Below are 24389 nucleotides of genomic sequence, written 5' to 3' on the forward strand. Positions count from 1 at the left end.
TTGTTAGGATATAATTGACGTGACTTAATGTAAAATATAAAAAAAGCCCCGGAAATAAAACTTTCAAACATGACCTCACTTTTTATCCGCAAAAAAACGGCCACGTCGGTATTTCCATCCTTGTACTTTTTACCCAATCAAGTTTCGCTCAGAACGAATTAGCAACGCCCCTCCGTTGGATATCGCTTTAACGATTACTTTGATTGACAGTGCGTTAGACCAATAGGTTGACTAGACTCCTTTCGCGACTTCCGTAAACATACCAATGAAACATGTTGGAGGCAACCATACTATTTTATTGGTTAAAACTCTACGGTCTAGCCAATTAAATGCTTCAGAAGATAGGCATACACGCTCTTGGCTGCCTTTCCTTCCGCCTATATTTCTGAGTGACAAGAAAGCGCCCAATTGAATGAAGCGGCTGGAGGGCGGACCACGTCAACAGACCGCACTGTAAAAGACAGTGGCAGGACGCAATCAAAATCTGCTTAGTAGACAAGCAGTGAAGATTGACAAGCGCTAGTACCAATCAACACACAATGCAGGGAATCGCTTCCATGCGCAGCCAATGGGCGTTTGGATACGGGGCGGGGCTTGAGGTTACCACGGTACGGCCAACGTCAAGTATAAAGCGAATAACATGGTGCTGTTGAGTGCATGTTTACGTTAAGGGAGGATAACTGAAAGAGATCTAATAGCCTACGAATTTAAGAGTAAAACGCCTTTTATATAGACTAGTTTATAAATCCGCATTGTATTTTGGTATGTGATTGCCTAACTAATTTACTCATGTGCCACTTGTCCCAATGGAAAGGGGGTTTCAGTTTGGAAACGTGTGCACGTCTCTGCTGCTGCTGCTTGTTTTAGGAACGTTAACGGTTACTTTACAAAGTCAGTCTCTCGCAGAGAGAGAACTCAAAGTGGCTCCGACGCCAAACACCGACACGGCGGAACATGCTGCCGTTATGGAGCGACCACTGGACAGCGGAGGAGCCCCTGGGGTCGGAGAAGTGACCGTGGAGGACGTCGAGTACGGCTCGACCGGGGAGAGCGAAGAGCCGTCTGGAAACAGCGACGCAAACTTCCACAAGCAGCGGAGGTAACGTTAGGCAGTTTCCACCGAGTCATAAGCATAAGTTTTCCGCTTGTCTGGGTGTGACACGTTTAGTTTGACGCGTTGCTTTCACTTTTGTTATACAACTTCAGTGAAGTTTGCGTTGGGCAGCTGAGCTGGAGCTCGTGACGTCGGATGTTTGCAGCAGTCGACCTCTCCCTGCTGGGCCACGAATAGAGAATTAATATGTGCAAACATTTACACTAGCAAATCAAATCCATATGACAGCTGCTTGCGAATCATTTTAGATCGACTTGACGCTGTCATTTATAAAATGGCTGCATTTTGGCTGTTAGCAAAAATCGAACAAGTTGGGATTTTTTTTTCTGTTACTATGGCGATCCAGATGAATGACAGCAGCCTCAGAGGGAGTGCGGAAGTCTTTTGTCGCCCATCAGAGCGTTTATGAATTTAAAGAGCACCTTGTATATTCAGACTACCTTATGTTATATAAACGGAACTGTTTTTCTGGAGTTTCAAACTTGTTTTACTGCTATCGCAGCCCGAGGCGCCTGTTTCTGTCTTGAGAACTGCAGTTTTTTTAGTGTGGGCGTGCAATGCATGTCAGCCTGAGTGAGTCTGATTTAAGTATTGTTTGAAAACACATTTAAAGACGGTAACATTAAACGAGAGAAGTCTTTTGAACTGTTAACATTAAGAATGTAATTAAAAAAACAAAGGTTTGTTTGGGAAATATTATTTCAGACAGTTCGTTTATATATGCTACAGTTATTACAAAGGAAGCCGGTGTCCATCAGTCGACTGCGGTCTCTGGATGCTGCGCAGCGCGCCCAGACGCACTCCAACTTTCCGGATGTTTTGTTTTTGTTCGTTGCGGGAATTATTCATTCTGCTCTGCTGACAGTGATATCAGTGTGTTATCGCATCCGAGCCTTTTCCCCAATCTCGGAAAGAACCAGTTTTGTCAAATAGGAGGGAGGAGGTCGGGGGGTCTTCCTTAACTAATTGAAACTTTTTTTTTTTTTAACTCAGCATTTTGATTAAGAACTTTAGTGCTTTAAGTTGAATTTTTATTTTTACTTTTATTTTTATCCCCAACCCTGACTGTAATAATTGTCACGTTTTTCCTTGTTTTGGGTGGGGATATTGGTTCTACAAGTATGTCACAGGACCTGATAATACCATTGAGAACACCTGATCTACCCACTGCAGTAAAAAATCTGTCACACCTTGCCTTATTGTCAGCATGCAGTGTCACATCGATGTGTGGCGCACCCATTCATGGAGGATTTTCCCAAACAAGCACAAGTTGGCATGACCAGAGTCCGGTCCGGATGATTACAGACTCGGGCTTTAGAAAAAAAGGGCAAATAGGAAAGCAACAACACATTTAGGGTGCCTAGAACAGACTGCATGCAAAAGATGGAAAATAACACTAGAAGGAGCAGAAAACCTTCCCTTGAGTTACAGCGAGGAATCTTAGGGTGGATACGGTTTACCAGTGCTGAAGATTTTTTTTTAAAACATTTAAAGGCGAAAGATTAACAGTTCTGTTGCATCTGAAAACTGCTATATATAGATTTGAATCAGATTCATGTTGTCACTTTCAGGAAGTGTTGAAGCAGACACATTTTGACACCTAATTAAGAAACATTTTATTGATGTCTTGTAGATATGTTTGTGCTAATATTGTATTATATTGTTCTTATTTTTAAATAAATATTATAATATAATTATGGTATTATATATAATTTTTAAGGGCAGGACTTTAAACCAAAAAAAGATCAAATAATATATATAAACACTTTAACATTTCAGTCATACTGTCATGTGTATATGTCTCTGTCTTCATCAGCATTTTAATCATTCTTAACTAAGATTCACTTAAAATGGGAACTAAACATCTTTTCCAACTCGGTCACACAAAAATTGTTTGTTGCACAGAAACCGTGCCAATATCACGGACCATAACTGTGTCATCAGTAAAGACTAAAGATACTGTTAACAAGAAGCCATATTAGTATTAATTATAAATGAGAATTGTTAACCGTATTACTAATGTCCACACAGCTGAGCTGACAGATTTACCTTTGTAGTTTGTTGAAGTTGTGCACGAAACGGACACTGCTTTTTGTACTTTTCACGTCTCTGTCATTTTCAGTCTCTTTAATGCTGCCACAACTGGAGCTGCTTTTAGCTGCTGTTCGACAGAGACGAGGACTGTTTTTCCTGTAGAAATCTGATGCACATTGTCTCAGTTTATATTACAAAACATATTATCGCAAATCAAGCAGGAAAAAAAGTTATTAAATGCAAATTTTTAGATCATAATATATTTTTGCCACTGGCAAACTCCGCAAAATATCACTCACAAATGAATATATTGGGTCAAAAATGAGACCATTTTAGGTGCACTCTGGAGCCCTGAGGGATAGTTTGCCTAAAAATAAAAATGAAGTCATCATGTACTCCTTTTCATGTCATTCAAAACCTGACCACTTTCATTCTTCTGTGGAACACAAAATAAGATGTTTTGAAGAATGTTAGGCTTCACTTTCTGTTTTTGGGATTGACAACTGCATTTACTTACAGGTGTGAGTCTTGAAATGTCCTGTTCACACAGCAACTTACAGTAGCCAGGATATCCGCATGGTCTTAAAAAGTATTAAATGTTGATAAATCAATTTAGAGAAAGTTAAAGCCCTTAAAAATATTCAAGTCATAAATGCCATTTTCCAAGGTATCACATTTAGTATAATCTTTTCATTATGTGTGTTTGTCCAAATAGTGGGGTTCTGTGTAGTTTATTCATAGACGTCATCTGTTACGTCTCTCAGTGACTGACTGCACCGCTGTGTGATAGCACTTGATCCCATTCTCGCTGAATTTCTGACCATTGCAATCCGCTCTCACAATTTTTGTGTCTGCTCCCCCAAACATTGTATATAATTTTTCATGCATCAGGACGCCGCTGTCAATATGTCTGGTATTTAAATTGCTTTTTAAGTGTGTTGAAGTTCACTTTTATCTTGATCGTACGTGCGCACCGTTTAAGGGAGCACATCTTTCGTAAGATATCTGTCAATGAGCTCAGGATCTGTTTGGGAGGGAAACTGGGCTGCTTTTAAACTGTTGCCATGGGTTGATTATTCCCCGGTTTGAAATATTGCATACATTCCATTTGACTGAAATGCTTGGACTCAAACATTTAGCACTCTACCTGTAGTAAAACGGTGTTAAATGTTTTGTGAAGTAGGGCCACTAGTAGGAAGCTTTTGAGCTGTGTTTATGGTCAGTGTGCATAACAGTGACTGTAAAATATGTATTTTAGGGATGGCAATTACGTATTTTGATATTTGGGACAAGGTCATTGCGCTACTTTGGGCTGTTTTTTACTGGCACGGAATTTACAATTAAATGTATGTAATATTTGTGATCATCATTTAACCTTCAATGATCCTTCAGACTTGATCAGGTGCAGTGCTGACCCTGTGTCTCAAGTCTGCATCAAATCAGGCATCCGTAATCCTAGATAAACTGTCTGACTAGTCAGGTATTTGTCATGAGAAGTGTTCCACAAAATGGTTGTTTGCAGACAGTTGGGAGAGCTAATGTTACAAATACGTCTTTTGCATATACCGTTTGAATTCATTGTCCTGTTAACTCAAGAGATCTTTATTTTGACCTCTTCAATAAGTTGGTCTAATTCTTGTTTCTTGGGTTGCATTGGTTAGTCACTGAGTTAATTGTCTCGTGCTTAATTCCCACCCTTCTGAATTATGTTGTATTGATAAGGATTTATCACAAAATAAGTCTGTTTAGTTGTGCTATCTTACAGTTAGTATAGTAAATGTAAGTTAAAGTGTTGCCAATGTAACCCGTTAAAACTTGAAGTGGCGATGAGGTCTTAAAATGTATGGTAAGAGTCTTAAAAAAGGTCTTAAAAGTAGTGGTCGACCAACCCGTTTTTTTTTTTTTTTTACTGCCGATATCTTGGAAAGTGGGGGTCGATATAATTTTTAAATTTGAACTAATATTTAAGAAGTTTTAATTAATTTGACAATGGATTAAAAATTAAATATGTAAAATAAACACTTATACTTTGGATGATCAAATATTTTTTCACAAATATTTAATAAAAATAAACACCGTAACCAACAGGGCACTCAGTTTTCTGGGAAATTTGTGTGCATTTAGAAATCATATTTTTCAAATAAAGCCAGGGTCTAAATACAGCACACAGTGAAAATTACATGAATATGACAGTGGGCAAATGCATAAAGCACAGCATAATTTGAAATCATGAGTTTCAAGTTTAAAGCAGTCAATTAACATGGACCAACCATCACACAGAGAACACACAATCATGCTGGATAAAAATGCACACATCACAAGACCTCACAGCTGGATTCAACTAAGTTTGCAAGGTTTGTGATCTTAAATGTTCATTAGATTTGTTTAAATTAAATGTGTATTTGCTCAATGCGGCACAGCAAACGAGAAAGTATTATGTTTGCCTATTACTAATAATATAAAAACAATTGTTAATACTTTTTGAATACATTAATTCATTTGTTTAACAGTTCTATCTGATTATTTGACAGACTTCTATCTGTATTTAAACAAAACTTTTTACATTGACAGTAAACAAGACTGAGACGTGAGCACTGTTTGCTCTAGCGTTGTCAAAATAAAGGTCCCACCTTGAGCACATTAGCCAACCAGAAAAACGTATTGGCCGATGCCGATATTTGCAAAATGCCAAATATGGACCGATATATCGGCCTTGGCGATATATAAGTTGACCACTACTTAAAATGACAGGAGCAGTTCCGGTGGAAGACTCGATCTAAAACTTTCAGATGACACACAGCTCATTTCTCCATCACTGTAAGTTACTGAAACCACACATGAAAACACGTGTTTGTGCAGCAGAGCGTCTCTCTCGGGTGAGACTGTGAGGTGACTGACAACTAGTTGTCCAGTCCTGTTCCATTCACACAGCGCAAGTTTTTCGAGAATGCGGTTGTGAGTCCTGGAAATTTAAGGGTGTGAGTTCGCTTACAGAATGTGGTTGTCACACCTGAAAAATAACCATTTTGTGTGTGAATGTAACTGTAATAAGGACTCAAATTAATACAGGACTGACAACCACGTTCTGCTGATGTGTGAACGTGGCCTAAAGGCCAGAAAACACCAAGCCGACTTCAAAGAACTAGCAGGGATGAAAGCCGTCAGTGTTGTCCCCTCATGTCGGCAGCATTAGACCAAAAGGCTGTGCTCGAACACAGCGCACAGACTACAGCCGATGGCAAATTACCGTGTGTTCTGCGCATGCATGAGAAGAATTAACTGTCTATATCAGTAGCTATCAATAGTATATATTCGTATTTCAAAAGGAGAAACCGCAACGAAGATCTACAAGATAAACACAGATACATGAACTGTAAAAAAATCTGCGCTTGCTTACCATTTTGAATATTCGTAATGTTGATAACTTTAATAATTTTAAGCAGCTCATTTTATGAAAATATTCACATATTAGAATAGTTGGAAAAGATCACATAACATTTAAACAGCTTATTGTCTGTACCGCCTTCATTAGGTTAACGGCTGACCATCAGCTTGGTGTCTTCCGGGCTTAAGTAACTACCGTATTTTTCAGACTAGAAGTCGCACCTGAGTAAAAGTCGCATCACTCCAAAAATAGGTCATGATGAGGAAAAAAACATATAAGTCGCACTGGACTATAAGTCACATTTATTTAGAACAATGAACCAAGATAAAACATTACCATCTCCAGCCGCGAGAGGGAGCTCTATGATTTCAGTGTAGACTACTGAGCAGCATAGAGCGCCCTCTCGTGGCTGTAGACGGAAATGTTTTCTCTTGGTTCATTTCTCTCAGTTCATGTCAAATTAATTTTGATAAATAAGTCGCCCCTGACTATTAGTCGCAGGACCAGTCAAACTATGAAAAAAAAGTGCGACTTATAGTCCGGAAAATACGGTAAACAGTTTTTGTGACCTGACTTCCATGGTACGGAAGAAAAAAATACTCAAAATTATCTTTTATGTTCCACAAAAGTCTCAAGAACTTTAATTTGTGGCTAAACTAATCCCATTTTATTAAAAGCTTAAAATTCATACAAAATTCTGAATGAATGAGACCTGCACTTGCTCTGGCATTGGTGATGGATATGTAGCAGCAGTAAATTGCACACCTGAATGCCTCTTGTGTTAAGTCACCTAATTACATATTTACAGCCAAGTGAAGAGATGATTTATATCATTTGCAGGTTATAGAGGAATTGGCTAAAAATAACATGCATGCTTCTTGCAACTCTACACCAACCACACTTTTTATTTAAGCTAGAAACGGGAAAAAAAATTAGTTGAGGTTTATATGATATATGTCAGCTTCACATACACTATGTTGCAAATGATCAGTGCAATGATGTTTTATCTGAATGTATGAATAGTCTGCTAGAAAATGCAATTTTAAAAGCCACTTCAACGATTGTGCTTTTAATGTGAAGTTCCTGGGATTTTGTCTTGACAGTAGTCATATATCATTGGAAGGAGGGGCTGGTCTTTGTTTCTGGTGGCATAGTTATATGTGTCATGCACACTCGAGGGAATACTGTGTAGTGTGTTTAACACTGCAGCGGTTCGGTATCTCTACAGGGTGAGAGTAGCAGCTGCCTTCACACCTGCTACCAAGATAAAACACTCACTCGCACTTCTCCATGTTTACCCCATGATCCTCAAAATCAAACCATCTCATGCATTTATGTGCTGTGTTCAGGCAACCGTCAATCACATATGAATAAAAAAACAAGAGTCTGGCTTTTATTGATAATGCATGAATGCAAGAACCAGACCTTTGATCTTAATTCTCAGTAACACGGCGGTGATGATCAACACCCTCAGGCCTTCCCCGTGATATGGAACGGTTTTACTGGGGGGTGGTGTTCTCCTGGGACAGTTTTATGTGTTGCAGAGCATGGTCGACTGGCAAATGGGAGTCTAACCCTGGAGAAATCCACTCACAACAAAAGCAAAGATTGTAGGGAGCACTTATGATAAAGATGCTCTCATCAACTTTTTTCTGTTGTTCAGTTCATGAAGTCTAGTGATGGTGGGAAAAAATGCAAAAAAAAACAAAACAAGAAACATATTGTAAAGATAGATCTCCCAGATGGACCAACCAACCGATCTAAGCAACCAACCAGGCACCAATTCCCAGGCTGCTGTTAGAGTAAAGACTAGGCAACACAATTGCTATTTGAATATACCGATAACAAAATTCATTTGTGGTACAATGTGTCCCTTTTTTAAATTGGTTTGGTGGTTTCATTGGTGAGCAGAATTCAGGTATGGCCTATAGACTAATGTAGCTCAGCTTTGTCTCGGTGTGTGTATTTTTGGACTGCTGGTGATTCCTGAGGGACCTTTGGGAAGGAACACTTCGCTCGAGGTGCCCTCACTTACACACACACACACACACACACACAAGTACACACTCACGGTGATGCCGCTTCTTCACTGCCTGGTGCAAACTCTGCCAGACGTCTAGCTCCAACTGCCTACTGCTTAGCAACAGCCAATCAGAAGAGCTGAGCTGGCAAACTTGTTGGCCAATTGGATGAATGGAAGGAAAAAGTGCTCAGAATTTGAGTTGGGAGAGAGAGAGAGAGAGAGAGAGAGGGAACAGGAGGGAAGGAAAGGGTAGAGTTTGTGCTTGTTGTTGTTGTTGTGAGCTTTTTTATGTCTGACTTGATGGTTAGATAACTTAGCGAGAGACTGTCAGATTCATTTCATTTGATCTCGAGTGAAGTTCATCACTTTGCGATAAGACTTCATCGTCTTGTAATCAAAACCAAACTTGGAATGTTTTAAAGCAAACTTTTCCACTTCAGCTGACATGGATGAACACTTTTTTGAAATATCTCACAGGCTGCTCAAACCATTAAAACAAGACCAGTTTAATGTACGCCAAGTTATTATAAGCAAGTCGATTCAATGTTGTTACTCGTAGCCATGTGGCAAAACTCGCTCCAGTCTTGATAGATTTTTGCTCTGTTTATGGTTTGATTCTTTTAAGCCGTTTCTTCATTCATTGCAGAGGACACACCTTACTGCACTGCAGCAGTGGGTGGGAAGATGGGAGAGGTGTGGCAGAGAGAGAGATTGGGGAGACGAGAATGGTTTCGAGACCCAAAACTGAAGGCACTAGGACCCTGTAATCAGGACCTCTGCTTTCCTGTGGTTTGGTTCCTCACTGCTTAGCAACAACAAATCAGCCACCTAGATGAAGGCCAGGCCTCGTCCAATAGGAAGAGAGCAGCACCATGTGACAGAGTTTTGATTTCTCCGCACCGCGCACATTAGAGAGATAGAAACCGGAGGAAGATGATGAGAGTTAAAGAGGAATGAAATGACATTGACTTGTACATAATGGAATCATGGTCTGTTTTTTTTCTCTCTCCAAGTTTGTTGTGGAGGTGGTGTTATTTTTTAAAAAGTGTCAGAGCTTATTGAAAAATCTTACAGGTGTGCTTTACTGTTTAGTTAAATTTTATCATCAAAATCAGCTAGAAATGCTTTTCTGTGAAGTTTCTGCACTATGGATCAAATATAGCAATGTAAATTGAGATGGCAGAAGCGCATATAGTTCTGCATGGTGATAGCAGCTTGGGCGTGTCAGAACGTGACATGGAGTCAGAGGACAGATTAAGGATACACACACACACACACACACACTCAGACACACTGAGTAAATGCTTTAATCAATACATGGAGAATACACTGCATGATGAAGAAGACCACCATAAATACACTGTTAGAATGAATGAAACTTATTTTTGAATGGGTTGCATTAGTCTAAAAGTCATAGTTCATCCCAAAATTAGAATTTTGCCTTCATTTACTTCTTTATTAGCACACACAGTTAGTCACAGTTTTGTGGTCCACCACACAATCAACAAGTAAAGCACACACTGCACTTTTTCGTTGTGGTGTGTGCATCTGAAGGATTGAATGTTCTGGTGAGTGTTTCTTCTTTCTGTAGTGATATATACAGTTATGGACATCATGTTTGTGTTCTGCGGATGTTGCCAGGGGAAGATGGTACCTTGAAATTCATTGCCGAGTGTTTTGTGTAACTCTGCATACTGAGCTCTGCATGCTACTGCAGTGCTATATATTATTTTGTTCACTTGAGCAGAAAATCGCTTTCACTTTGATGGATTCTATAGTCTTTGTCGTACTTTAAGAGATGCCCCTTCTAAATGGTGCTTTGGAGACTTTTATTCAGCAGAATCTACACTTCTACAGATAAAATGCATGTGCAATATGTGGAATTAGACTTGGTTTTAATTCCTTTAGGTCTCTTTTATTTTTCAGTTAAGTCTTTATGAGAAGTTTTTAATAATGTGAGGCCAGATTTAAGTTCATGCTACAGGAGAAGTCAGTCTAAAAAGGAATAATGTCATCATTCGCTAATTTCATGCAAACTTGGACAAAGGACATTGAACAGCGTGTCAGTGTTAATTTTTAAGTCAATAACTTGTATTTCAGTCTGTTTCCTAATAAGGCTTTCCTAGTTTTTTTCTTTTCCTAGTATGAGGCTCTACTTACTTGGTGTCTTCCAAACCAAGCAGCTTTATATTGGTCAGCTTCACATATTTTAAGGTCTTCAAACTTAAATACAATGTATGACTGCACCCTTAGAAGAGTGTATGGATATTTCTTTGGGAATTTGACAAACGTATCAGTCCCCATTTATTCTAATTGTATGAAAAATAGCAGCTTGGACAGTTTTTTAAATGTATGGGTTAGTAAAGAATGACATGTTTTTAATTCCTGAGTGAATTGTTGCTTGCATCACATTGTTGTAGGCTTCATTGCTGTGTCAGGTTTCTGCATGTTGTCCATGTTGAACAATTGTGTTTGCACAAAGTACTACTATACTCCGTTAGCCTGTCATGGATTCTGTGGCTTCTCTACAGGGGTGTTCCTCCACAACTTGGCCATGTGCTCCCCCTGAAACTATTGTGCATGTGTGTGTTTTGCAGTGGTACTTGTTAACTCCCACTTGGCTGATATGAGCTGCTCGCTGTGGCATGGTTACAGTGGGCTTTTTATGTTCATTGGCTGGTGAAAGTGCAGAAATGTATCTAATCCCTGATTGGCTGAAGGAGGAGGAAAGCCTGCTGTGATTGGACCAAACCCCTCAGATACTCTAGTATTTTTTTTCCTTCCTCCATGCAGTCTGTTTACATTAGGTCTGAGTTGAGAATCTCTTGACTTCCTCAGAGAGAGAGAGGAAGAGAGAAGTGGGGATCACAAGTGTGTGGACATGCACTTAAGGATCTGTTTGTGTGTAAAGTGCTTAGTGTGTTAAACAGCATTAAAAATAATGTTGAGAGAGGAAAAAGGGTGTGCGTCATTTCTGAGTTCAGGCACAGTTTTAAACATATGTAACTTAAAGTAAAGCTCCTTTCAGAATTTACATTCAGACATTTGTGTTCTTCATAATGTTTTCTCATTATATACATTTTTTATGTCCTTGAAAGTAGTGGTGTATATATTGACATTTACTGTAACGTTAAAATATGTTCTTTTTTATTCAACACTATTACTTTGCCTTGCTGATGGTCATAAATATACAAAAAGACATACTACAGTAACAATGTAGAAAGTGAAGATAGGCAAGTGCAGTAAAATCCAATTAAATTAAAGTGCAATAAAACAAAACAAGTCATTAAATGTGAACAGATATTAAAATGACAAATGAAAGAAAGAAAAAAAAAACAATGTTGAATTACAAGAGTAGGAGTTTAGTTTCAGTGTACTCCTAGAATATTACATTATCACAAAATTATTGAAATTCATTCTATGCTCATTGACATTAATTGCATCACATGGCACTTTTTATGCAGTTTAAGTTGTAAAATAGTCTACACAATTGTTGTAATGTCAGACAAACTGTTGACTTTCAGTTTAGTTTTACAATTTGTCTCCAGTGATTTTTCTTCTGTTTTAAGTTCCTTTTTCTCCTTTTTTATTTCTCCTGTGGTAAAACAGCCTGTGGAATACACTTACTCTTTGATCTCATCCAGAAAATGGGATTTGTTATTCTTGCTTTATTCTCTCTCTCTCTCTCTTTCTCTGTCTTTCTCTCTCTCTCTCTCTCTATTTTTTTTCTTTTCCTCAATCACTCTTTTGTCTGGGTGGGACCTGTGTAGTGTCTCCATTCATTCTCAGAATGGCCACTGCTTAGCAACAACCAATAAGCCCTCATATTTTTGGAGGGGCCTTTCAGCCAATCAGGAGTGCTGTGCCATAGCATTTTCTGCTCATCAATCCTATTGGAGAATGAGAAAATACGGTGTTGGCCCAGAGCATTGAGATGAGCAGAACTGAAGTGCTCTTAAATTCCGACCTCAACAGTGTTGATGTATGAAGGGATGTGATGTTAACTCTCTTAGACTTGATCAAAGCGACTCCTTCACTCTTAGTCCTTCTCTCTACCCTGCAGGTGTGTTTCCTAATGTCCATTAAAAAGTTCCCTGGCACTTTAGCCAAGAAGTGTCCTGTGTAGACTTCAGTTCTTGTTAGCTTTTACTGCATACTACAAAAGAACAAAAAGTTTGTGATAGTTTGGTGCGTGCACCATTTAATCTCTCAGTTCTCTTGGCCAATTGTAGACATTAAGAATTTGTGTCAGTTTGGCCCTTGTAATAAATCCAAAATTATTACCAAAAACTGCCTTCTTAACTGATAATAAACAGTTGCATACTTTCAATGATTTTACAACAACCTTGATAAGATTAAAAAAAAAAGTGTAAAATTACTATTTTTTATTTAATTATTTTAACACCATTAAATTGTATTATGCTTATTTTGCCATTGTTTTTGCTATGGGCCACCCTGCACATAAAATATTGTCCGTGACATTAAGCACTTGTTTTTTATATGATTTCTTTTGACAAATATTTTGGTGCGGAAATCTTCACTACCTACTTCAGAATCTAGGAACCCAAAATATATTATGTAATAGGGATGCACAACATATCAGTATAGTCCGGTAAGTGTTCATTTTAATGTTATCGTTATCAAACAGATAATACATTTTTGCTGATATATTAAATCTGATAGATAATGTATTATTTCCTGCAGAGACAATTCAGGTGCGCACTGTTCGCCATGATGGTTTGTAATCTCTTGAAATATTATTGGAATCACTTTGAAACATTAAATACAGTGAAGTGCAATGTGCAGGGCAAATCTGTCATGATACAATGAGAACATTACTGTTAAATATTGTCATGGAATCTTTGTGGGCCATGTTTCAGTGCCTTGTTATGGGAAGAGCGCATTCACAACGGAGCTGCACAGTTAACCCTCTGAGGTCTAAGGGTATTTTTGGGGCCTGTAGAAGTTTTGTCACGCACTGACATTTTGTGTTTTTTCAATTGCTTCAGTGTAACATCACTGTATTCAGCACAAACTGGGCTATAATAATATGGGAGCAGCATGCATGTACACGATTGTGTTTTCAAGAAAACAATGTTTATGCGTGGTTAGAGAAAAACTAAAAATGTTAAATCACTTGAATAGGGCCATAAAACATGTAGAGAATGTTGGTTCCCGGGACTTTTGAGAATTGGAGCTTGTAGCCTAGAGTTTTCTTCCTAAATGATGTGAAAATCATCTTGTTTGCTCACTCACAGAAAACAATATATTGATTTAAATTTTCTTAGACACTTTTTGTTTGTAAAAGTCATATGCGAGTAGGCGTCAACTATCATGAATATCATTGTGATTTACACCTGAGAAGACAAAGGCCTGAATAATGAGCCTTTAAGTCAGCTTGTGTCACTGAGAGGGAAGAGTTACTAGAAAGAATGTGAGGACAGAATAAATGTATATATTTTTATGTTTGTAGTTTATTTTGAATATATTTAATTATCCCACAAAATAATTTAATATTCACTTGCAAGTGCAGATAAACAATTTATTAGGAACAGTCAAAGCTGACTTTCAAAGCTGAATTTTTTTGCATCGTTAATCCGGTCACACAATCATCCATAAATCCTTTTAGCAATCTTTTAAATTTAAAGAACAGCATTGTTTGTTACATTTTGTTATATATTTATATTCTTTACATCAAGCTTTTGAATGGTAGGCTATAGTGTATTGTTATTGAAACTTCATAATGTTTCACTTGATTATACACTTAATCAGGAATTATAGTTTGGAAAAAGTCTAACTAGTAAAATGTTTACATGTTATGTGAAAACTAGTACAAGTACTGTATATAAATAAATAAAAAAAAGACTTACTCATGTTAATGATCTCTGCTGAATAAAGCACTTCATTTTTTTTTTTTTCTGAGGAAATCCAAAACACAAATCCTGAGGTAATTACCATCACATCTTCTTGGGGTTAATTATGTCTTATTCCTTGAATAAGAGGAATAAGCGAATCAAACAGTATAATAAAAAACTGTCTCGCTGCTTTGTTTTCTGTTGTATGGGCGCATTCAAGCCGCGCGCTTCAGTGAAACATTAGAATCTCAAAAGCGTGTTCAGTGTGTGGGCGTGGTCGCATTAGATATAATGACGGGAGACCTGAAAAACAGACATCACGTTGTTTTCATATGGATTACTTTATCACAGAATATTTGTTTTCGGTGGCATTTGTTTAGTTTAAAAGTAGACATGTCAATATTGTATAGATGTATCTCTCATGTCTCTTTGTTGAGTATTCACTGAGTTACAGTTCATTTTAACAACGCATTTCTAAATGAAGATCACCGCAGACTAGGGCTGCACGATATTGGGAAAGAATGACATTGTGATATTTTTTTATTTCTCTCTCGCGCACGCTCTCTCTCTCTCTGCCCTGTTAAACTCACAGGACTTAACATTTTAAAACTGCTGTGCAATTAATCCGCGAATCACATTCGTCAAGGGCCGTACAGCTTACATCCTGCGATGTGACAATCGTGGATTTGCGATATCGATGCTTAAACGACACATCGTGCAGCCCTACCGCAGACCAAGGCTGCAGACAGCACACCTTGTTTGTTATCTTTATTTTATAAATGCACAAAGTTTTGGTTTAATTTGTTATGTTTCAGCACGTTGTTGCGGGAAGAGCATCCACAACAAAAGTTTTATTCTGGTTAGCACTTAACAATTTTTTTTTTTTTTTTTTTTTTTACATAAGTTGTTATATTGTGTTTATTTTGTATAAAATTCAGATTAATCTCGTATCGGATTAATTTAATATTATGCTTTTCCTGGAGTTAAATAAGCTGCCAACAAAGCACTTTTTACCCGTGTTCATTCAGCTCTTCAGCTTCAGAGCACACTGTGTGAACAGCAGTGCACAACATTAATACCTAGTTTAACTGGGAATGTCATATGCATAACATTATAAAGAGATTATTACCCCAATAAAAGCTGTCAATACTTTGTGTTTATTTGCCATGTTTAAGGCCGTTGTTGCGGGAAGAAGAGCACATTGAGTTGCACATCTGACTAGCACATAACTTTAGTTCAAGATCACTTTTGCATTTGCATCATTTTATGCATATAGAAGTTATAATATTATTTTTATGTTGTATAAATATGATCCTCATATAGAATAATTAACCCATCACAAACAAAGCGCTTCAGTTTACTGGTGTTCATTCAACTTTTCAGTAACTGCACACACCGCTTAAACAGAAAAGCTTATAGTTGAAACAATGGTATTATTTAAGATATTTATTTTTCTAAATCATTGATATATTGTTAATAATAACAATCTTATTTCCCTCAACTATATGGTTTCATTAAAATAAGTTCATCATTGGTGCAAAGTCTATTCCGTTTATCTATGGCACATGATTTTGTATTTTTTTGCACATAAGTAATGTTGTCTAAGGACTTGTTTGCATTATTTTATTTATTTATAAGGCTGCTTTATGTTTGATTTATGTTGAAGTGTTAAATGGTTTTTAATGGTGAGACTTTTTTGTAATCAGAATCTCAGAAATTCTATAAGAAATTTGGATTTAGATTTATATATAACATATCGGTTATCTGCTTTCATATATAAAGAATTAGCGGTATAGGCCAAAATTTTCATATCAGTGCATCCCTGTAATAAAACATTAAAAACACAAATAATTTAATACAACTGTTCAATGTCATTTTCAGCAAATTTTAGAAGGATCACATTATGTACAAGTATTTTAGTCTTATTTATTTTTTTAGGCAAAATTGTGTTTAGTCTATTTTGGAATTTAGTCCCTGTTTGTGAACCTGTGTATTTAATGTGTCTGACAGGGTTCTGGTGGTCATCAGCACACTCGATGGGAGAATCGCCGCTCTGGATCCTCTGAACCAGGGACGCAAGCAGTGGGACCTGGATGTGGGCTCAGGCTCTCTAGTGTCCTCTAGCCTCAGCAAACCAGAGGTACTGAACACAGATTCTCACAAGCTTTAAAACACACGATCTAACAAATATAATTTTATATTTATATTTTTTTGGTTAGAAGTGTTAAACACTTTCTTGTAGTATTTTGTATTGTGATGCAACATAAGAAGGTTTTCTCTCCAAACATGCTCACTGCACATGTTTGTCTATTGTTCATAAGAATTTAAGTATGTACCTGTGTGTGGGAAAAGGTGATGTTTATTTGAACCTCTATACCCCAAAAGAGAATGAGGCATTACCCAAAGGAAATTGGATCTGAAACAAGTTGCATACACACACACACACACAGATCATAGACTCTTACTCTCTAGAGACAGAAGACTAGCCTGGAGGAAGAGCGTTTGGCAGAGAAGCACTTATGTGCCTGTGCGCATGCATACATTTACACACTGAGAAAACATTGGCTCTGCACTAACAGGCTTATAATTCGATTTTTGTACATTGTTACAGAAGTGTTTGATCAATGCTAAGAATTAGTGGCGTCTAAGGATGTCATGATCTGTTTGAACTTTTTCTCCTTTTCTTACTCTGTGTGTGTGTGTGTGTGTGTGTATATATTGCTTAATGAGCATGTGTGCGAGTGATTGTGTTGACCCCTGTCTGGTTTGTTGGTAACCTGAAATGCCTGGCTGCTGTGGGAGCAGCCTCTCAATTGGCTAGAATCTTCCTCTGCCCTCCCTTTTTACCTCTGGGTGCCTAGCAACCAGGCATTCTGATTGGCTCAGCTGGTGCCTTGCAAGGCATTCTGCTCGGTGATTAGAGCAGTCTGCCCCCTTCTGATTGGCCCTCACCACGGCACCAGTAGAAAGCAGTCACCTATTGCATGCATGACAGTAGGAGAGAGGCCAGCAGTAAACAACATTGTCTGCAGAAACGCGCTGTCCCAACACGAGGGGGAGGTGGGATGGAGCGAAATAAAGTGAAAGATGAGAGGAATGAGGAAAAGAGAGGTGGGGGGTGGAGAGGGATGCCACTGACAGTGTGATGGGAGTCATGCTGAGAGGATTGAAGAATGAGGTAATGCCTTATGTGTGGGATGATGTCATCCATAAGAATGCCACCAAACAAACACATACACCCCGTCTCATCTATTAGTCTACAGAGTGAATTAAAGCACATTAATCCAATGATCTGAAAATCTGGTATATCTGCACACTATTCAGTGCACAAGGACTTTTGTTTGATTGGATTGTTCACCTAAAAGATTCGTTCAAAAAGAACTAGTCCAGAAACGCAACCCAGTGAAAACTATCTGCATGGATTTTTGCAGATCATTCTGGTAATCAACTATCGGTGCCGATTAATTGGCAATACATCAGTCGACCTCTAGTTTATGTTACAGTGTCCTTTTTACAGCGTAACACTTTAAAGACATATTTCACCCAAAAATGAAAATAAGATGTTTATCTGCTTACCCCCAGAGCATCCAAGATATAGGTGACTTTGTTTCTTCAGTAGAACACTGATTATGATTTTTAGCATCAGTGGTTGCAGTCTCTCAGTCGTACAATGCATGGCAAATGGTAACTGAATCTAGAAGAGTAAAATACAACATGCACAGACAAATCCATATTAAACCCTGCGGCTCGTGACTATACATTGATATGTGAAGACTGATCAGTCTGTGTAAGAAACTGAACAGTATTTACATTGTTGTTGTTTTTTTTATTTTTTTACACCTCGTTTTTGGGTGAACTATCCCTATAAGTACAGAGTAATCTTAATTAATTAGTAAATGCATGTAAAGTGTAACAATGACATGATGAAAATTAAAAATTTCTGTAAATTATATTTAGAAGCATGTTTTGGGAACATTAAGATATTTGACATTTCTGTGACAATTAAGAAAATTGTCCCACCAAATTCCCATTACTGTACTGTTTTACCTGTTCAAATTCAGAATTATGATCATCTTCATTACTGCAGTACAGCATTTTCTTTTTAAAGCTAAATCATTTTATGATGCAATTAATTTTGTAATTTAAATAAGTATAAATTATAGGCAATACGCAATAAACACAATTTTCTTAATTTCCTATTATATCATGGGCTGCTTATCAATTGCTCAAGACTCCATTGTTAGTTCTGTTTTTAAATTAGCAGCTTGGGATAAGATGAATAATAAAAAAAGTAGTTCTACATTCACTCCTTGAGCACAACAACAACAAAAACACGCATAAATAATAAAATATAGCATAAAATAGTTGATGAATGTCTTGAGGTGAGGTAACCATGATACACGGTAAGCAGAATAATTGATGATGGGTGATTAATTATTAAAAAATGATGCAATCCCGAAGTGTAATGCTTTGCATTATTCCTGCAATACCACCTAGGGCATGCATTATTTTTCAATAATTAAATTTATTAAAAACGTTTTTTTGTTTCACTTTATATTTTAACTGTAAAAAAAACCTTAATCATATAAAAATAAAACTGGCTTTCTGTGTACATATGCAATCCACACTTTTGTTTTCTTTTTACTCGTTACCTTTCATTCATTAACTTTTTTTTATTTACTCATTTATTTATTTATTATATGTATTTGAATATCAATATGTGAGAATTTTGGAGAAGAGTGGAGGACAACACGTATTAAAAAAACACTAATTTGTAAAACAAAAAGGAAATAAAAATCAAGAATAAAGGGTCCACCCTAAAGTCTAAATCTCAGTGGGGTGAAAGCAGATCATACAAAACACACAAATGAGATCATAGAAATTCATAAGCACTTGCCAACAATTTGGCAAATTGTCAGGAGAGTGTTTCGCAACATGTGAAGAAGAGACTTTCACCGTTTTCTCTACAACATTCTTAACCACAGGCCTTTTTTACTTCCAAGTTGAATCATTCAGAAACCCATATATTACAGGTTGGCCTACAAATTGATGTAACAGCTGAATGACTTTATTACTTTAGGTGAACTGTAAATGGTTTGGGTTGTTTTGTTGTTTTGCTTGATTGCATGTCATCTGTAGACCTAAATGTTTATTTGATTTTAAACTGTATGAAGGGTGCACTAAAGTCATTTTTGTGCCAGCCTGCCAGGAAAAGTGTGAAATGATATGTTTCGTGTGTGTGGGAGACCGAGAGATTACGGCTGAACAGGAAGGGGAGAGGGGATTGCGTCTAGCTTGATGTAATGCTCTGTGTCAGACTCAGTGGAGCGCTATCATCTGTGGGAGGTCATTGAGTACAGAGGGATATCCTGCCTACATAGACACACTTCATAGTCAAACCTGCTGTGATCCCATAAGACAAGGGCCAGACAGCCTTTGGCTAAATCTCTCAAATTGAATGTGTCAAACAAGATTCCAGAAGTCATTGCCCACAGCTGAACTGAGTATTTGATTCTTGTTGGGCTACTGTGGGCCTCAGGCTGATATCATGCTTTCTTTGTCTAAATGTTCCCTTCTCTTTAATGAACATGATGGCAAAGTAGGAATCATCCAATCTGAAGGAAACTGAAGCCTTGATTTAATTATTAAGGCCTATCAAAACTACAGCCTCTGAGGCATTTTAAATTAAATACATGAGCAGTTGACACCAGATTTACCACTGAAGTGCAAAAAGAGCTTTGTCAAATATCCGTCAGAGAGAGAGCATTTTTAATAACAGGCTACAAGCTTGATCCTACAGTCCACTTTAGCATCCAGTTCATGGAAATTCGTGCCATGAGTATTTTTCCAGAAGATTCATATTTAAATACCAGAACACATTGACACGAGATACTGTAGAGGTTAACTGTGTGTGTGTGTGTGGACACTGGAACTTTTTTAAAGTAATGTTAAATAAGTATATACAGGCACACACTTACTAAGTATAAGTTATATAAAAAAATAAAGCTTTAACAGTCACCTTTAATAGGTTCTCTGTTTGTTATCTTTCTTTCAAATAAATGTACGGTAAAATAAAATAAATGTGAAATAAATGTAGTTTTTTTTAAATTAGTTTGTGTCCTTTGCCACGGAATTGAGATTTTTATTTTATATAATTAAATAATAATTATATAGTTATATTAATTGAGACAAAGCAATAAATTTTTTGCTTGCGTACTAGTATTTAAATGTTTGTGTCCTTTTGTGGAGCTGACACTGTAGATTTTCAGAAGCACTCTTTTACAGCTAATGGCATTAATGAAGTTCTGGACATTGGCTGGGGATAAATCTGTGCTCTTCTAATTGATTGGCTTTAATTGGTTATTGATTTTAGAATGTAGTTGGGCTGAGGATGATTGCCGTCTCACACAGTGTAAAGATCCTGTAGAGCTGGAGATCAGACAAATACATCACATGATGGATTAACAGTGTAGCACAGTGATGAGTCATCATTGCAGCTTCATCACATTTCTAATCGAAATCACCATTTTGGATGCCACAATTACGTAACCGTTCAAATTCCACTTGTGTTCTTCTGCACGATTCTACATGTTTTCTTAAGGGTTTTTCCATTCTTTTAATTTTAGTATAACTTTATAATACCATTCATATTTTTACTTTTTTATATAATTTTGAAGAAACCAATCCCATGTAGATTTCATTTCAGGCTTAATACTATAGAAAAACACTAAAGGTTTTTCAGTTAGAGAGTTTTCAGCCTTTTGATTTTCATATAAAATACGGCATGCAGTTGCATCAAACAATGGCATAAACATCATTTAGTGTAAATAGTGATCATCGTAATTAATAATCACAATTTCAAAGGATCAATCGAAAATTATGATTTTTGTCATAATGGTGCAGCCCTAATTGCAGCGCGCACACACACACACACAAACACACACACTTTCAACACTTGATGACCAGATGAGCTAATCCCCTCATTTCTCAGCCTATCACAGCGGCTGTTTTCATTCTCCAGGTGTTTGCTTTCACATGGTGTTTCAGCTTCCTGTTGGTCCGTACCAGTTGTCAGGTTAGATTTAGCACAACAGGAAGTCATTGATCTCATCCGCCCCATCTGTTTTCTAATGTGTCTGTTTGAGCAGTGATCTCTTTTTTGAATTAGGGTCACTTATAATAACCTTTATATAATGGCCCTTTTTTATCTCTCTCTCTGTGTGTGTGTGTGTGTGTGTGTGTGTTCAGGTCAGGATACTTGTGCCCATTTGTCCATGTTTATCCTTAAGGGATTATGTAACTCTTCGGACAACAGTAGAACAAGCGCCAAATGTTAATGGCATACAGCATGATAATGCCACACACAGACTCAAAGCTGATTGGTCAGTCTCAGTGTTGCCTGTCCCTCTGTCTCTATTAATCAGGGTCTGTTCATTGTATTCACCCTGCTACTGATGATCGAAAATGTGAAATATTTCCCAGGATAAAAATCATGTGCCACTTGGACTCCCTCTTACCACAACAATCAGATCAAATATAATAATATTCTCATGACCTATTTCTGTTCTTCAGATTTTTGGGAACAAGATGTTCATTCCCTCTCTGGATGGAGCTCTGTTTCAGTGGAACAGGGACAGGGAGAGTATGGAGGCTGTTCCATTCAGTGTGGAGTCCCTGCTGGACTCCTCGTACCGCATCGGAGAGGACACTGTGCTTGTAGGGGGCAAGACCCTCACCACGTATGGCCTTGGTGCTTACAGCGGCAAGGTAACTCAAACCCTTTTTATTTCAGTTGTTTTATGGAACAATAAATGATTGATGTGCTGTTGTGGCACTATGCAAACTCTTATCTCATAGTGTTGGTTGTCAGCTTTAACCTCCCTCTGTTTTTCTATGTAGTTGAAGTATATTTGTTCAGCGGTGGGCTGCAGTCGGTGGGGGGATGAGGAAGGAGAGCCGGAGGACGTACTGTTACTCCAGAGAACACAGAAAACCGTCAGAGCCGTGAGGCCTCGGAACGGGTTTGAGAAGTAAGAAATATCCACAGGCTCTGTTGAGCACTTCATGTGACCTTGCTTTTGAGTTCAAAAGTCACAAGAGGTGGATTGGATGCATGATATGCTAGCTTGTTTCAGCATCGCATAGTTTGGCAGTTTGATATTGAAAAACAATTGTAGAATAGTAGTCGTCCGGGTAAAAGGCCAGTTGTTTTCTGTTTTCTCTCCCTGTTAGATGGAACTTCAGCGTGGGAAACTTTGAGCTAAAATTCATCCCAGAGATTCAGTCCAACATGAACCTTCTGGAGGGGGAGGCATCTAATGGGGAGACATGGCGAGAGGTCAGACATGAAGCACAACGCGTCATCCAAGAGGAAACAACACAAACCAAAAATCATGCTAATGCACATCCAAACTCGCACACTCAGGTAGAGGGCTTAGACCTGGTCATTAAGGTTTCTGTGCCGGACTGGAAAGTCATGGCCTTCAGCACCAAACCAGAAGGACAGCTGATCTGGGAGCATCAGGTAGCACAACTCAACCTGTTTTGTTGCCATTTGGAGTCTCAGCTGAAACGGATGATGAACAAAGTCACATTTCTCATGATTTCTTCTTTTCTTTCCATTTTTGTAAAGTTTTGCACACCTATTGCCTCTGCGTGGTTGGTAGGAGGGGGGAAGGTGACACCTATTAGCCTGTTCGATGACACCTCGTATAACTCCCACACTGAGACTGAGGCTCAGGAGGACGATGACATCATGGAGGAGGCCCGCGGGGCCATGGAGTCCAGCGTTTACCTGGGTAACACACACTTGACCGTGTTTAAGAGAACGTGTTTACATCTGGTGTAAAAATTGGTATCGACTGAACCAGTTAATAGTCAGGTCTAAATACGCAAAGAAATCGAGACATGTAATGGGAATCTAAAATGTGCTTACTCTCTCATTAAAGGAATGTTTCAGGGTCAGCTGTACCTCCAGTCCTCTGTGAGAATCTCCGAGAAGTTTCCATCAAAGCCCAAAGCTCTGAACGATTGGAGCAGTAACAGTGACACGATGCCACCACCTACGGTTAAATGGAAACCCCTCATCCGTGAGTATATTTCACACCATACAAACAAATAAATGCACTAACGACAGTGTGATGTTGTCAATAACACTTGTCCATTTCCTCCTAGATTCCCCTTCCCGTACTCCAGTCCTGGTGGGCTCTGAGGAGTTTGATAAATGTCTGAATAATGATAAATTCTCTCATGAGGAGTACAGTAATGGTGCTTTGTCAATACTGCAGTACCCGTATGGTAAGAACAACAGTATTTAAGGCCATTTCAGCACTTGATTTGACTGTGAACGTGTGGTTTGAGAGAGAATTTGAGCTTATCACCTTCTCCTCTGTTTCCCAATGCAGATAATGGATACTACTTTCCATACAGTCCGCGTTACCGCAACCGGCGTGATGAGACGGCAGTGAGTGTTCTGATGAAGAAAGATGGACAAGGGTCACAGGTGAGAAGGAAAGACCCTGTGCTGCTTCTGCCGTGGTGGAAAGAGATTCTGGGTACCATCATCTTCTGCATCGCTGCCACTACCTACATTGTCCGCAAGTTCTTCCACCCACCCACAGCATACATGCGGGTAAACAAAAACTCCTAATACACACATAACGTCATGTTTTTTATAGTGTCAGAATAATGACATGTTTGTTGCACTGTTTTAATTCATCTGTGCAGCAACGAAAGGAGTCAGAGACACAGTGTCAAACTGACAGCAAGTTTGAACTAGACGTTACAGAACCCAAAGAAATTGTTGTCACAGAGACACGTCCCTCTGAATATGTCTCTAGGTAAGTGAGCATGGATGTAGAATTTCATATTTATGTTAATATTGTTTTGGGGTCCATTGTAAGTTTATTAGTGTAGGATGATTTTAAAATGTTTTCAGAAATAATGGCTGTTTTCATTTTCCATTATTTGGACAAACAT

At 38.1% G+C, this 24389-nt stretch overlaps 1 protein-coding gene across 2 annotated transcripts in view; it reads left to right on the forward strand.

Moving 5' to 3' along the window:
* Positions 1-572: 572 nt before the first annotated feature.
* Positions 573-24389, forward strand: part of LOC128026357 (eukaryotic translation initiation factor 2-alpha kinase 3) — a 29604-nt gene continuing 5787 nt past the window's right edge. Inside the window, exons 1-11 of one of the 2 annotated variants that reach the window (XM_052613420.1) lie at positions 598-1099; positions 16422-16551; positions 21984-22178; positions 22311-22441; positions 22644-22749; positions 22837-22935; positions 23044-23209; positions 23360-23500; positions 23586-23708; positions 23816-24042; positions 24138-24250. In XM_052613420.1, coding sequence (XP_052469380.1) covers positions 807-1099; positions 16422-16551; positions 21984-22178; positions 22311-22441; positions 22644-22749; positions 22837-22935; positions 23044-23209; positions 23360-23500; positions 23586-23708; positions 23816-24042; positions 24138-24250 — 1724 coding nt within the window. In that variant the 5' untranslated portion in view covers positions 598-806. Of the gene's footprint in view, positions 1100-16421; positions 16552-21983; positions 22179-22310; positions 22442-22643; positions 22936-23043; positions 23210-23359; positions 23501-23585; positions 23709-23815; positions 24043-24137; positions 24251-24389 lie in introns of both variants that reach the window. The other variant, XM_052613419.1, reaches the window with a different exon arrangement.

The sequence above is a fragment of the Carassius gibelio genome, chromosome A13, assembly GCF_023724105.1.
Source record: "Carassius gibelio isolate Cgi1373 ecotype wild population from Czech Republic chromosome A13, carGib1.2-hapl.c, whole genome shotgun sequence".
Classification (NCBI taxonomy): Eukaryota; Metazoa; Chordata; class Actinopteri; order Cypriniformes; family Cyprinidae; genus Carassius; species Carassius gibelio.